The sequence below is a fragment of the Typha latifolia genome, chromosome 1 (genome assembly GCF_019914945.1).
Source record: "Typha latifolia isolate L0001 chromosome 1, TyphaL0001v2, whole genome shotgun sequence".
Classification (NCBI taxonomy): Eukaryota; Viridiplantae; Streptophyta; class Magnoliopsida; order Poales; family Typhaceae; genus Typha; species Typha latifolia.
This window is the reverse complement of record NC_133086.1, coordinates 23,721,672-23,736,598: the sequence shown is the minus strand read 5'-3', so window position 1 is coordinate 23,736,598 and position 14,927 is coordinate 23,721,672. Positions and strand designations below refer to the sequence as shown.

Here is a 14,927-nt window from a genome sequence, read left to right as displayed (position 1 = left end):
AATTAAAAGTAAAGGGCTGAGAAACTTCTCGAAGCGAGCATTCAATGGATGACTCCCATTGTAAAACAACATATGAGCTACATACTTCGAAAAGCAGTGAAACTGCAGATCAGAACAGCTTCTGTGTGCAGCTACAAGGTGTCCAAAAGAAGTACAGAATTCTGACTAAAATCAACATACAGCTAGTTTGTTTTGCTGGTTTAATATGAATCGTATCAGAATAAATTAAACATATAATCTTTATAATATATATATATATATATATATATATATATATATATATATATATATATATATATCTGAAATCATGTCACTAGTGATGATTATTAGCTCAAAGTGGCATCACAGTATCACACCAGGATTCAATATATAAACCATATAAAGCCTATGCTATGAAATGATTCAACCAATCCAGTAAAGAAAAATTATAGCTAGCAATATAATAGAGTAGAACACGATTTGTCATACTTGTAAGAATTTCAGCATCTGATGACTGATATTATGTCATCAGGACCAAGATTCTGACAGTATTCATCACTAACAAATAACTTTCCCAATAATACGGGTCGTTAATAGTGCAATTCAAAGATGAGAAAACTCCAAAAATAAATTTCTTTTTTTCTACAACTGCCGACAACATGCTAATAATATTCGTTACTGAAAACATACTTAGGGAATTATTATGATATCTTAAGGCAGTTGACGGTTAAAACTATCCAACTTCATTGTAGTTTAGACTCATGAAACCCAAGAGAAGCACCTATTATGGGACATAGAAATAGATGATGAAATATAAAAAGTTGGGAAACTGACAAGTGATTTGATTTTGGATTTCCCTTCTTCTTGGATAATGCTATGCCAAAGAGACATAAAAAACTTAACAAACACAAATTACAACAAGAAATAAAAATAGTTGGGATCAAACTTGTTATTCTGGGATTTCGGATTTCTCTCCTTCTAGGATAAAGCTCCAACATGAAAAATTTGTTGACTAATGAATGGTGGAACTCAAATAATAGATAATATCTTTATAAGTGTGCAAATTAAATCTCCTACACTTCACTCGTGCACCATTGCACCTCACATCCAACACAACCTTCTCTTCCTTATATAGCAGGTGCTGTCGGCTTGGAGCTTGCTCTCAAGCCGGTGACGACTTCTACAGAGCTCCACAACTAAGTTTCAAGAATAAATTCTATAACTGAATACCAAATAGCAATCAAACAAACCATAATGATCAGTTGATCTAGGTTCAGTACATACAAGCACCAAATTGAAAGAACTTCTCAACAAAAGAGAGAAGATAAAGATGATAAAGAAAGGAATGAAAGAGGGAAAGAAAATCAAAACAGAACAGAACAGAACAGAATAGAATAGAATAGATCTAAGGCTCGCTTATACTAAATTTAAGGAAATTCCGTAACCAAGGACCAGTAGGCAATCAACAAAAGCCTGATAATCAGTAGATCTAGGATCAATACATATAGGCACGAGATCAAAAGAATTTCTCACAGAAGAGTAAAAAGAAGATGATAACGATAGGAGATCTGAGGAAGACTCTGGCTATATACAAACACCTAAGACCAATTCCAACCAAGGCAAGAAAGGACTGCAAACCTAAGTCGCTAACATCTAATACAAACAATTCCTTTACATCTATTTTGAAATTAAGCCGTAGAAATCAAAAGGAAAACTTATATGAGATCAATAAAATATAAATTATAGGGATAGATCGAGAAGAAGTTACCTCAAAATTGAATCAACTCTTCGCTTCTTTATCCCCCGAATCGTCTCCCGACGTTCGCCACTTCTTTGCGTCGTCTTGAGATTTTTGCAAGGAAGAAGCATGGATATCAATAAAACATAAACTAAAGAGAGGGGAGAAATTACCCTCAAAGCTTAAGCAATTCTTCGCTTCTTGATCCCCCGAATAATCTCCCATCGATCGCCACATCCTTGCCTCATTTTGGGATCTTTGCAAAGAAGAAGCATGAGTCTATGATTTGTGATCTCGAGATAAAGAAAGAATGAGGGAGATGTGCATCTCCATGATCTAGGGTTTAGGAGCGGGAGGAGAGAAGGAGAAGAAACATTGGACATACCAATTTGAACGACTCAATGGCGCGGTCGGTCGGTCGCGCATCGTGAACGCTAAAATACCCGTACAATACGCGGTCGGTCGAGAAACTACGCATAATTTGAGGTATGCGGAAGGTTTCTCGCTTAATTAAACCGATCATTGTTTTTGGGTTTATCGTTTAGAACTCATAGCTTTTGCATATATGAGTTCAATATTTTCATGTTTTGGCTTTTGATGATTACAAGGGATATATTTTTAATAAATTAAATATTTTAATCAGTTACCTTTACATTAGATTATTTAATAAATTATAATATGTCATTATATAGGTAAATTATGTGCATTATGTTATAATAAAATATGCATCATTTAAAAAAATATATACATACACTTAATTTTACATGTTAAATTAACAAATTAAATATAATTAAATTATATAATTCTAAGATTCACAAGGGATATTTGTGAAAAAAGAGAGATAATAATACATTTTGATTATTTTATTTTTAATTTCAACTGTTACAATCAGACACCATTCTCATATTTTTATTCAATAATTACCTTTATCCTGATATTATACGTATCGCAATTTTTTATTATACGTTTGCCAAACGGGCCTTTATTAGAGTACACGAGCAAAGTACCCATTAATTAAACACAGGGTTAGACCCGTAGGCTCTGGGCCTTGGGGGGGCGTGCCCAAGATTCTAGACTGCAGGCCTGTGTGGGCCGTACTTGTATTTCTGGGCCCCATAATGATGGTCTCAATTGCCGAGGGTATTTTCGTCATTAGGAACTATTAAAGTTTTCAAGGGAATAAAAAAGCGTAATTACTATCAAAATGCAAACGATCGGTCGTCGTTCCGACGAATCTGCCGCCAAACGAGGAAGCACGTCCGCCAGATGTGGCCTTAAAATTCATTAAAATAAATCCAAGGGACCAATTTACAAAAAAAGAAAAAAGAAATCAGGATAAAATGCCTCTTTTACCCCTCACCAACCAACAAGGCAACAAGGCAATAAGCCAATAACCACAGATTGAATCCGTTCCGGTGGCCGTGGCACACAGATACCTGAACCCGTCACTCACATTGCTATGCTTTCCGGGTTTACATACTACCCATCAGGGGTAATTTTGGCATTTTAAAATATAAATTAGTCCAAAATTTATTAAACTGGAGATTTAATTTATCATTTTTAAGAAATATCTCCTCTGTACTCTCTCTTCACCATCTTGCGCTGCCGCAGCTGCTTTGTTTGCTGCTTTGCTCTTCACGCTGCTCTTATTGGAGCTCGACTGCCGGAGGTTTAGCTGATCGAATCCTACCCTCTTTGTTTAAATCTGGCACTGCTTCTCTCATTTCTGATCTGAGTATTGGCTGTTTAATCCGGGAAACATCGTTTGAGACATCAAATCCTCACTTCGTTTCTTCCAAAATCCGTAGAAGTCCTACGTCCGATGCTTTTTTTCTTTATAGAAGGAATGGGATACTAGAAGTTGTTGGAATGATGGTATCCTCATTCAAGGTCAGTTTCATATCTTTTTCCTTGCCTTCTTTTGGCATTTAAATGACAAAAAAGTTGCTTGTTTTTTCCTTGAATGGATTAGTATTTGAATTTTGGGTTTCTTGAAGGTATTGGTAATAGTTTTGCATCGCTTTTAACTGTATTGCTATATTGTCGTTGCCCTTTTGATGGATTTGATCGAATGAGTATGTTCTATCTTCTATTGCTTATAAAAGTGTTGGTAAATAAGTTTCAGCAATATTGGATGTCTTTGTGCAGTTTTGATGCTCTTGGCTTCACTCAGTTTTGGTGATTGATGTCTCTTGCCTTCAGTTTCTTCTTTTGAAGCTGCCATCGATCTGTTCTCCTTGCTTTCGATTGAAAAAGTATATTTTGATCGCGCGAAAAAGGTATCTTTGATTTATTGTATCATCTCTTATTGCATGATTCACACACACAGTTTTTCCCCTTATGGGGCTTTTTGTATTATCTTCTGCATCTTTGGAGTTTGGATATATCTCATTCAATTTATACAAGTTGCAATTGAAAATTAGATCCTTGATCTGAGCTACTTCTTGCGCTCCTGTTTGTAACTTGCAAGTCTTCTTCAATCCCTCTTTTCGCCTATAAATGTTATAAGTGATTCTACCATTGTGCTCCAGAAAAGGATTAAGGGCATGGTTTTCTGTTGGCTTCTTTTAGCATCGTCAAATTTTTAGAGATCTTTGTGTGTTGTGTAGTGTGGGTTTCTTTTTATCATCATCAGGTTGTTTAGATTGTTTTTTTTCTGTAGTTAATGGTGAACTTCTTTTATATTCCACTTTACTTGTGTAGATACATAAAGCAATGCAATTAAACTGAGACTATTTTGAATCCACGCTTGCAGTTTCTATGATTGTTTGAGGTATTTCCATTGTGATTTGGGTTAAATGGGTAGAGGGAGAGGAAAAGGGAAGAAGACTGTTGTCGCTACACACGAGGATCCAGGGAGTGGTGGTGAAGAAGTGGTCCCTGCATATAGGAGGAGAGGAAGGCCACAGAAACCTCTGAAGGAAGACTTTGATGAAGATGACATTGAGAAGGTAGAAGAAGGAGATGATGTCAAACCCATGGCCTCAAGCAAAGAGGTCAAAAGCTTAGCTGAAAATGGAAAGAAGAGGAGAAGGCATTCACAGGTGAAAGAAAGTTCTGACTCAGTCCTGGAGGAAAAAAATTCTGTGATCCAAGTGAGCAATGATGAATCCAACAGGTCTAATGGGTTCCGGGCAAATGGAAGCAGGCGAAAGAGCAAGCCTCGACGAGCTGCTGAAGCAGGAGTTGAGTGCAAGTGAGATTTTGAGCAATTGTTACTACTGGTTTTCAGATCACTCCTGTTACTCGATATATCAGGCATCCTAGAGTCCTCGGTGATGCATCTTTTTGCCCTTCACATATATTTCTATCTTTTCCCTGTTTGTTTTTCTCTTAAATAGTACATCTTTTGTTCAAGGATGAACAAATTAGCAGACTGGTGACTATCTGCTCGCATTGTTCAATCATCACCAGAGTCAGAACTACTAAGACTTATCTTCTATAGCTTAATTGTAGCTTCTTGATTCCAAGGAATCTCAAATGAAGTTCTTGTATCCAATAGTCTGTTCTTCTCTTTTGCCACTTTACGTCTACATTTGATGATTGAATTTTTGAAGAAAAGTTTTGATTTTGAGACTTTTCCTCCCATTATTGCAAGCATAATGACTTTGAACTATAAAAAGGTCAAATTGTTTCTCTTTAAAGTTAAAATTTGAAGACACAATATCTAGTTCCTAGTTTGGATGTTAGCTTATATATGTTCATCTTTAGTGAAATTTAGAGGATGGAAGATTTCTTTATTTTTTTTTTCTTTTTATAACTTCCCATCAGCATATTTTAATATGTTAATGATTCTCCAATCCTAGTGATAGGAAGTGAAAGTGCTCGTGAAATGGATGCCGTCTGTATTGTGTTCTCTTGCATCTCTTTACAGGTATCAGATTGCATCTACATGGTTGAAACCTTAAAAGGGTATTCAAGGGCATTAATGCCTCCCTGACGTGACATTGAAGTTTTATTATAAGAAAGCACTCCAACTGTTTCAAAGGACTTGGAGGTATCTTATGTCAGTATTTTTTTATGCCCTAGTTATTCTATATATGTCTTTGCCACTCTGATACTGGTCTATAATTTATTCATTATGTCATTTGGTTTCAATTGGACCACTTATTTTCTAAAACATATATTTATAATTATCAGACTTGGTTATGCTTGTACTAGCAAATAGTTTCACAGGTACAACTTATTTACTCTCTAATATGATTAACTGTCACTCCTTTTGCTATTTGGAGTTGATGTAAATGCTATTAATATGTTTCTTATGGAACATTTAATTTTTTCAGCTTTTTGACATTCTAAGAGAGCAAGAATCAACCAGTTTCCTCATTTTTGAACTTGCCTGCCTTATTTGTTCCTCTGATTGGTACATTTCAGCAATGTGTTCTAAAAATCATATTAGTAGTGTTCAGTATAGCTGGTAGTGGTGCTGGTTTTAGTGTGATGTAAGTTAAACGCATGTGTATAAATGACACAACGATCTCTATACATGACCAACATGAATTTGCAAACTGAGGGGCCATAACAATGATATCTGAAATTTCATAAATTAATATTGTTAATATTGCTACCACAGTTAGCACAGGAGCAAGGGGAAAACAACTTATGGAATTTAACGTAACTCAAGATACCACCATCTGTGCATGCATGCCATGGTGCACTGTGCTGCCTTTCTGTTGGCGTGCATTATATGCATTTTTGGCATTACCTAACTAGGTATTTCTTATGGAATGCTGCAGAATTCATTGGGTCAGAGTTGCTGGGTTCGACTTCAGAAGTTTAGGCACATTATTAGCTAACTCAAGTTCAATGTGATACTCTGACTTGCCTTGTCTCTTCTTTTTTTCATTTCTACAATAGTTCCTTTTTAGCTTCGGACTTATGGAACTTCTGAGTCAGTTACTCAAAGAAGCAGAAGAATTATTGAGATAGTTTAGCATGGTTGCTTGGCAAGATGCTGTTTTTAATAACAATCTACTGCATGATTGTCTATCATTCCACATTTTTGCACTTGGCAGAATATATTGCTAAATTGTGGCACTCCTTTCGTGCTAAATAGAATTTGTCATGTTGGTTCAACGTTTTGCACTCGTCAGATTTCCTTTAATATGCTAGAGTTCATGTTGGTCTGTTTGTAAAGAAGATACATTAGAGGTTCTGAATCATGTCTGAAGTGAGACTTGAAATTTTGAGTGTAGATATTAACCATTTTGTGCCTCTGATTCCTTGTGTTGCTTTCTTTCTGATGCTCAGCCTCTAAAGTTATGATGAGAGAGTGGAGAAAGCTCTTCAAACAATGTATAACCACTTTGAGCAAACATTGGTGATTTCTGAGGCATGAGTCACTTATTCTATTAGAAGAGGGAAGCACTGCTGCATCAGCTATTTCAATCAAGAGATGAACAAGTTAGTGCATCAAATTCAATTGACAGGTTAATATTCAGCCACGATCCTAACATCCGCAAAGAATTTCATGCAGCAAGTCGAGTATCCTTACTTTTGTTTTCTGGGAAAATAGGACTAGTATCTAGGAATAAAGATGAAAGGCAATAATTTTGGCAGCTTACATGAGCTCGGCTGACTTCATGTTCTATTTTTATTATGACTTGCCAATGATGTTGTTTTGATTCAAGTCAGATTATTCTTTGTCGCTGCATAGATAAACACATTGCATCTGAACTATTTGGAAGAAGAATAGTAGCAGTTGTTTAGATTTTATGTCTTCAAACTCTGTTGTCATTCATGCCAAATCCTATTCCGTTGTTTATCTATCTTTGTGTAGCATACCAGTTCAACAAAAGCAACCTGTTGCCTTTAATGTTCTTATGTACCCATCGTTTAGTTGAGGAAGCATGTTATGAACCCTTGTCTTTCACAGTTCAGACCCTTTTCAGCAAGGGGAAAGAAGTAGAGATTACTTACTGGACCCTCCCAGAAATTTACCTTTCTACTGATAATACCTGCGGAAATTTTCTAGTGAAACTAAGAGAGGAAAGCACATCCTAAGTGCAAAGATTTTTTGTAGTGCTCGATTGACTTGCCATTTCAAACTTAGGCTCCATAGTCCATATTTCTTTCTTTTTCTCTCCAGTACGAACAAATTAGGTCCACCTTTTTGATTGGTTAATGCTATGTATGAGCTTTTAGTCTTTATATATAATTTTCAGATAAAAATGCAGTTTAACTCCAAGGAATAGACTTGACAATGTGGTTGTCATTAGTCAAGCTCTTACCAGTAGTTTTTTTAATTTAAAAAAAAAACGAAAAATAAATCTTTACTGGCACCATCACGAGCTCCCACGCATCCCGCCTGCGAAATTTCCTGGAACCAAAGCTGGAGATCATCTGCTGCCAGATAGTGGAGGGGGGGGTAAAGATTGTTCGAAATTTATTAAACTGTTCACAGAAATGGGACAACGAGACACGATTCACGTGAGAGGCTACAGCAATCCCAGACATGCCGCAGGAGTTTGTTTGTTTTCCGAGAGAGAGAGAGAGTGAAAGAAGTCTCGTGTACGCGCTTCCAACTGTTCACTTGCTGTGCAAAGCATCTCGGTGGTCATGCCTCATTTGATCCCCCGTACACACCCATGAATTCTTCAACCAACCATCAAAAAGGTGGTTCTAATTTCCACACCGCATGCTTCGCACTCCCACTCTCGCACTAAATAGTAACGTCTACTCCAATCAAATTACCTCAAAACAAAATTATTAGGTTGAATTTTCAACACTCGGAGAATGTATATAACAAAGATAATAATGTAAAAGGGGCCCAGTGGGCTCACTGTTATTAAATAAAATATATAAAAATTATATAACCAGCATTTGGCCTTATCTCTCGTTTAGGTTATACAGATCTTGAGATATAAAATTTATCCTACAACATCTAGATGCATGTGATTAACTGAGATCCAGTGTCAGTGCAACTAATCAAGTTGACTCTACCTGCAATTAGAGGGAGTCTCTTCTGTACATAAAGGGAGTAATTAGAAAAACATTAGCAGTGTTTTTCTTTTTAATTATAGAGTCAATTCTTTTTATTTCGTCACATAGGATATTTAGCTCCTTATTTTTATTTCTAGGTCTTGGTACCACCTATGATGGTTTAAAAAGCAGTTACTGTACCAGAGTACCTTCACTCAACAACAGAAAGAAGGCAAAAACTTTGTTTTATTTCGTTATACTGTAATAGTATATGTACTGATGGTTAAAAATGACTTTTTGCAGCGTTCATGCAGAAAGATTCATTTCTAAGTACTTTCTTTTTTTTTGTTCTCTTCTTTGTTAAAAAAAGAAGAAGGGATAATCAGATCAAATTATTCAGGTTATAGAGAGGCTCGGAGAAGATCATAGTAATATAAATACAAATGATGATTATCAAATAATATAAATTAATTAGTATGTCATAAATTAATTAGCAGTAGGATCATCAACAAAGAAAATATCCATTTATAATTGAGCAAAATAGGTAGCATGGGATTCCTCGTGTACTTAGCATGGGAATAAATCACACAACTCATGGTGCAATCTCTAATTCTAAATCCTAGTTAGAGATAGAATTTGAAATCTACATCTAATTTTTTTTTTTTTTTAAACTTTAATATAAAATTAGATGTGTTTAAAAATAACTGACTCAATCATCAATTTTTTAAATATAAATTATTGATTAAAATTTGAAATATAGTAAGATGTGGGATGGCTAGTTTGGTCACATACTCTACTCGGGGTAACTATGAGACCTTACATCACCATAAAATCCATTCATTAGTTTCTGCTGGATTTGCAGTCTAGTCTACAGAGGTCAGATGAGCAGAGCTCATTAAAGAAGTGGGCCACAACCCAAAACCATTGGTACTCCATATCTTCCCATAACTCACTCAATAGAAAAATTTAAGGTTAAAAAAAGAATCATCTTATCAAAGGAAAGAGCACCCGAACTATCTCCAAAAGCCACTTTCCCAAGACATCCCCAGCCAACCAAAGACCTGAAAAATATTCACATCCTCTCTATCCCCACAAAAAGCAAAGGTCTCCAATACATGTTAAAAGAACACTTCCCTTTTTTTTAATTAAAATAAAAGGAAAGGACATTGAGTATTGAAATCCCACTAAAAGCCTTTTTATCTCAAAGCTACATTTTCATCGTCGACTTCTCTCATATTATGAAAATTACTTTCAATAGATAAGATTATGCCGTGTTAATAAGTTTTCGTAGAGTATTTATTGACATAATATTATTCTAAAATGAAAAAGAATGCATGAATCTTCTCAATAAGTTACATCCGTGTCTTTTCCTGAGCATTTTGACAGTTATCAGAGTACTGCTCCCCGAGATGGCATGAATCCATAGTGGCAGATGTTGGTTTTCTACAGAGTTGAGACCAGTAAAGACCTTCTTTTTAAGTTTTAACCCCACCAAACCTTCCCCATCCCTCATTTTCTTTTTTTTAAAGACAACCCATCAACCCACTTGGTCCCCTCTTTGTCCGAAGGGCCATGGATGAGCAGTAGAAAGTGGAAATGGAGATGGGTTCAAGCTCCATGTCTGCCTCTGGGGTCTGTGGCTCCAATGACTCCCTCAATGGGCTAAAGTTTGGGAAAAAGATCTACTTTGAAGGTGGTGGTAGTGGAGGGAGTTCATCCAAGAACCCAGATTCCGCCGTGGCTTCGTCGCCGGCGCCGGGAAAGAAGGGGAAGGGGATGATGCAGGGGGCCCCACAGCCACCCAGGTGCCAGGTGGAGGGGTGCCACGTGGATCTGACTGGGACCAAGGCTTATTACTGTAGGCACAAGGTGTGTGCAATGCACTCAAAGTCTCCTAAGGTCATTGTGGGAGGGCTGGAGCAAAGGTTTTGTCAGCAGTGTAGTAGGTCAGTTGATTTCTTGCGTCTTACTTCCATCATGGGTTTGCTAGATTTATTTAATCTTGAACCAGCATGAGATGTACAAGAGGTATTTTTCTTGTGAAAGGTTTTTATACTGTTTCGAATTTCTTGGTACTTCCTATTTATGTCGTAGGTTCATCTTGCTGATGATTTCTTTCTCTCTTTTTGTACATATTTGTTTGAATGAGATGAAAGTTTGTAACACTCACTCTTTAGCTGTTTCAAAGTATAGGTTCAATCAATAGTAAGTAATAAATATTCAGTCTGGCAAATCATGACAGATGTTTCCCTTCTCATGTGATAAGCCACGAATTTGTAGTCAAGTGAATGGAGTGCTTACTAGACCAGGAGAACTTTTAACACCAAAATGCACATAGACATGCCAGTGGTATGAAAACCCATCAACAGGATAGTGTAACCTGAAGGGAAAACATGATGGATATAAATGAAGTACGAAACTAATTGGATCGTTAGTAATTACCTTAATTTATTTCCTTCAATTTTTATACTCATGAATGTATGATTCAATTTTCAAGAATTGATACGAGCATACTACAACAATTAAAAGAAAGTTCTTATCAACTGCCCTGCATCACTTGCGCAGTAAATTTTGTGCATTGTAATGTTCGTAAATCTTTTTTGTATCTGGCACAGATATCATATTACTAGCATATATGGACATGCATCTTCCATGATAAATGATGTTAAAATTGTGCGTCAGTGATTATACTTTTCAACGAGTGTTGGGATATATAATAGGTAATTGGTTGTTTAGTACTGTGTTACTGCACACTGCTTTACCATCTGCAGAACTTGATTTAAGTAAGCATGTATTAACCAATTGTTCTCCTTCAGATCATCAATAAGATCACGAGTGACTACTTTCGCACTAACTGTGTCAGTGGTGTTGGTTCATTCCACCGAGTTTCAGTTATCATTTATACCAGGTTTCAACAATTTCTAATACAGCTACTTATATCACAGGTTTCATCAATTACCTGAGTTTGACCAAGGGAAACGGAGTTGTCGTAGACGTTTGGCGGGCCATAATGAGCGTCGCAGGAAGCCACCGCCTGGTCCTGTATCATCCCGTTATGGCCACCTGCCGGCATCTTTCCATGGTAAAATACATTGTGTCTTTGAAATGTTTTTCTTCTTCTTTTTCTGATGTATATACCTCATTTTTTGTTGTGTTGTTCAACAGAAGAACCCAGCAGATTCAGAAGTTTTCTCATGGATTTCACTTACTCGAGGGATCCAAATACTGCAGGGGCTGTGTGGCCAACCGTTAGGGCTGGTGATCGGATGACTGGTAATCAGTGGCAAGGGAGCTTTGACCCTCGTTTCAGTGCAATATCTCTGCACGGGACACATACATACATGCAAGGTTCTTCAGCAGGGACACTATTCTCTGATTCTGAACTTCCACCGGGTGAATGTCTTGCAGGAGTCACCGACTCCAGCTGTGCTCTCTCTCTTCTGTCAACTCAGCCATGGGGTAACAATGCCAGCAGAAACCAAACTCAACCAATCTCAGCAACCAGCGGCTTTGATGGCACTCCTATGGCTCAGTCGGTCACCGCCGCAAGCAGTTACACAACTACACCATGGGGTTTTCGAGGTCATGGCGGTAGGAACAGTTCACACGAAGTACCGCATGAGTTGGGACTAGGTGAGGTTACAGATGCCCGCCGTGGTCAATTTTCAGGTGAGCTTGAGCTAGCTCTGCAGGGAAATGGGCCAGACCTCGACCGCGCCTCCGGTAGGGCATTCAACCACTCAGATCATGCGATGCACTGGTCTCTATAGACATTCGCACTCTATTTTGTTCAAAGACCGGAATCATGTGGGTCTGGTTTTGGATTCACAAGATCATGAATTTAAATTTGTTACGCCTGTTTGATTTGTTCTCATGGATCTCAAACTCATTTCGAGATCTGTGCAAAAACTACCTTCTATAAGTGCTAGTATGTTCTGAGGAGTTCTATATTCTGATGCTCTATCTTGGTAGTTTACATAATAGGTTGATATCACATGATGTATTAAATGGATGAACTTTTGCAAAACTAGTGAGACTACTATTTGTTCATGTTCTTCTATCCAGTTATATGATCAAATGACTTAAAAATGTTTGTTACCTGGAAAAAGGAATATCTTGGGGGGGCCTATTCACACAGTGGCTCCCATTTCTCAGGTTTTGTGACTGTTATGAAGATAATTAACATTTCAAACATTTGGACTTTCTGGTTGTTTTATTGATTGATACCCATGACTGCTGTTCACTGACACTTGCGGTTGTCGCAATATTCATGAGAAAAAATGCACTATAAACTTTGGATTAAAAGGTCTTAAACAAAAACCCTGTATGGTAATAAATTATCTGTCTACGGGCAATTCCCTAAAAAAAATAATACTAATAAATGAAAATTAGAGAAGTGGAGAACAAGTGGAGGCTTTCTTCTATGGTGCCACTAGACATTGTTGTGAGAATAAGGAATTAAGCTAATCATCTTGATTGGAGTTTTGACTTGAATAGATTTTAGAAATTAAACTGAAGGCCCCACGCTTTCTTTTTATAAACATTCTAATTAAAACATTTTATAAACTTATCACTTTTAATGAATAAGATAAAATCGCATTAAAAACTATTGTTCTCTTATAATTTAAATTTTAAATATTTAAATAGTAAGTTAATATGGTATTAGAGCCGAGGTTTAAAGTTTAAATTCTGTCATATCTATATATTATTTAAATTATTAAACACCTATTTATTATAAAAGTCCAGTTCTTGGGATTTATTAAAAACATCTCTAAGTCCAAAAAAAATAAGAAAGAGTGTTAAACTAAAAAAAATTTAAAGAAATCACAGTTGTATTGTCATTTTAGCTTAAGAGTATAAAATAATAAGTCAGTCAACATCAATAGGACCTTAAACTTTATTATACAAAATTAGGCATTTCAAATACAAAAGCTGCTCTCAATCAATTCTGTTTTAAATTTGCGGTTCGTTTAATCGAATTGAATTCACTATGATAGAGTCTTATGTTATCTAACATTTACAGGTCTCACCTGGAATTCAAGAACTTCTTATACACACCAAACACAAATACAACAACCCAGTCATCTACATAACATTTACAGGGCCCCCCCCACCCCACCCCCCCTTTCTCTCTCTCTCTCTCTCTCTCTCTCTCTCTCTCACACACACACACACACACACACACACACTATCTCTTATTTTTTTAGGTATACTTGAACCAAACAACAGCAGTATACTAAATTAATGAATCCTTGAACGACGACGGCAGAATAGACTACCACCACAGACATCTCATAAACCTTCATAAAGCTATTGAGTATATTTATATTATTGCACATATAATGCAAAATTAGTCAGGAGTTTTAATATTTGATGATCTTTCTTTCTTTCTTTCGGGGAAGGAGTGAGAGTGAAAGGATATTTCATATGGCCTTTACTTCACGATTCGTTTTGGCCTTAAATTTGTGGATTATAACAATAGTCTCAAGATATACGTAGCATGAGAGCACTTCTAGGAAACCGCCTACTGAAATTTACCAAGGAGATGATCGAAGGATCATATGATTTCATTGGGCTCAATTTAATAAACCACATACTGTTCTTACAGTGTTCCCCCAGTTAACAAAATTTACGTGAGCTATGATACCGATTCTCGCGCTAATACGGCAGGTATTTCTAACTATATTTTTGGGTTTACGATAAAGAGATTAATTTTTTTTTATATTTTTAATCAGGAGTTCAGAAGGGGATACCTATAGGTCCTCAGGTACGTGTCATTAGGCCAATTCAAACAATGGAGTTTACTGAAATGATAGCATCTTTTCTTATGGGATGCATTGCAGGCAGCTTCACCTTGGCTCTACGTATACCCTCCAGGTATACGAGACCTTTTGCAGGAGGGTATACGCATACCCCTCCAGGTATACGAGACCATTCTCTGTTATGTATGTGACTGTATTGTTATAGGGGTGGACGAGATCAACAACAGGAGTATAACGGTTAAGGATGCCTTGAAGGATGACAACCAGAATACGCCACCACTACAAACACCACCAACACTTGCAGAGAGCCATTAGGTGCAGAAATTACCAGCTTTTTAATGGGGTTCTCTTTTTTCTAGGGGCAGAAATTAATGAGAAAACCTACTTCCACAAATTTCACAAAGATCATAGTTCTAGTAGGAAATAATAAACGATTCTGAGATCATCAATCATTGCCAAATTTGTCTAAGTTATGGAACTATTCAAGCAATGAGAAGACAGCTTCTATTTGCTATTTGGATACAAAT

At 36.6% G+C, this 14,927-nt stretch overlaps 2 protein-coding genes across 8 annotated transcripts; both read left to right on the top strand.

The window, feature by feature from the left end:
• Positions 1 to 3,279: 3,279 nt before the first annotated feature.
• On the top strand, positions 3,280 to 7,442 carry LOC140780411 (uncharacterized). 6 transcript variants are annotated; one of them, XM_073125950.1, is made up of 4 exons: positions 3,280 to 3,607; positions 3,866 to 3,996; positions 4,473 to 5,714; positions 6,968 to 7,442. In XM_073125950.1, exon 3 carries the CDS (start codon positions 4,516 to 4,518, stop codon positions 4,915 to 4,917), a length of 402 nt encoding a protein of 133 aa, XP_072982051.1. In that variant the 5' UTR covers positions 3,280 to 3,607; positions 3,866 to 3,996; positions 4,473 to 4,515; the 3' UTR covers positions 4,918 to 5,714; positions 6,968 to 7,442. The 6 variants fall into 6 exon arrangements, with proteins under 6 accessions (XP_072982051.1, XP_072982054.1, XP_072982052.1 ...); XM_073125953.1 differs by lacking the exon at positions 3,866 to 3,996 and having other exon boundaries at positions 3,288 to 3,607; positions 4,473 to 5,208; positions 5,592 to 5,714; XM_073125951.1 differs by lacking the exon at positions 3,866 to 3,996 and adding an exon at positions 6,454 to 6,525 and having other exon boundaries at positions 3,288 to 3,607; positions 4,473 to 5,723.
• A 2,678-nt stretch (positions 7,443 to 10,120) lies between these two features.
• LOC140780949 (squamosa promoter-binding-like protein 14) lies at positions 10,121 to 12,688 on the top strand. 2 transcript variants are annotated; one of them, XM_073126686.1, is made up of 3 exons: positions 10,121 to 10,584; positions 11,584 to 11,720; positions 11,804 to 12,688. In XM_073126686.1, the coding sequence occupies exons 1-3, from the start codon at positions 10,235 to 10,237 to the stop codon at positions 12,406 to 12,408; spliced, it is 1,092 nt and encodes a 363-aa protein (XP_072982787.1). In that variant the 5' UTR covers positions 10,121 to 10,234; the 3' UTR covers positions 12,409 to 12,688. The 2 variants fall into 2 exon arrangements, with proteins under 2 accessions (XP_072982787.1, XP_072982792.1); XM_073126691.1 differs by having other exon boundaries at positions 10,151 to 10,584; positions 11,807 to 12,688.
• The last annotated feature ends 2,239 nt before the right edge of the window (positions 12,689 to 14,927 follow it).

Excerpts from the sequence above, each read along its gene's own strand:
- LOC140780411 (XM_073125950.1), top strand. The coding sequence starts at position 4,516 with ATGGGTAGAGGGAGAGGAAAAGGGAAGAAGACTGTTGTCGCTACACAC.
- LOC140780949 (XM_073126686.1), top strand. The coding sequence starts at position 10,235 with ATGGAGATGGGTTCAAGCTCCATGTCTGCCTCTGGGGTCTGTGGCTCC. Across the intron at positions 10,585-11,583 it reads TTTTGTCAGCAGTGTAGTAG|GTTTCATCAATTACCTGAGT; the intron begins GTCAGTTGATTT and ends CTTATATCACAG. Across the intron at positions 11,721-11,803 it reads CCTGCCGGCATCTTTCCATG|AAGAACCCAGCAGATTCAGA; the intron begins GTAAAATACATT and ends GTTGTTCAACAG.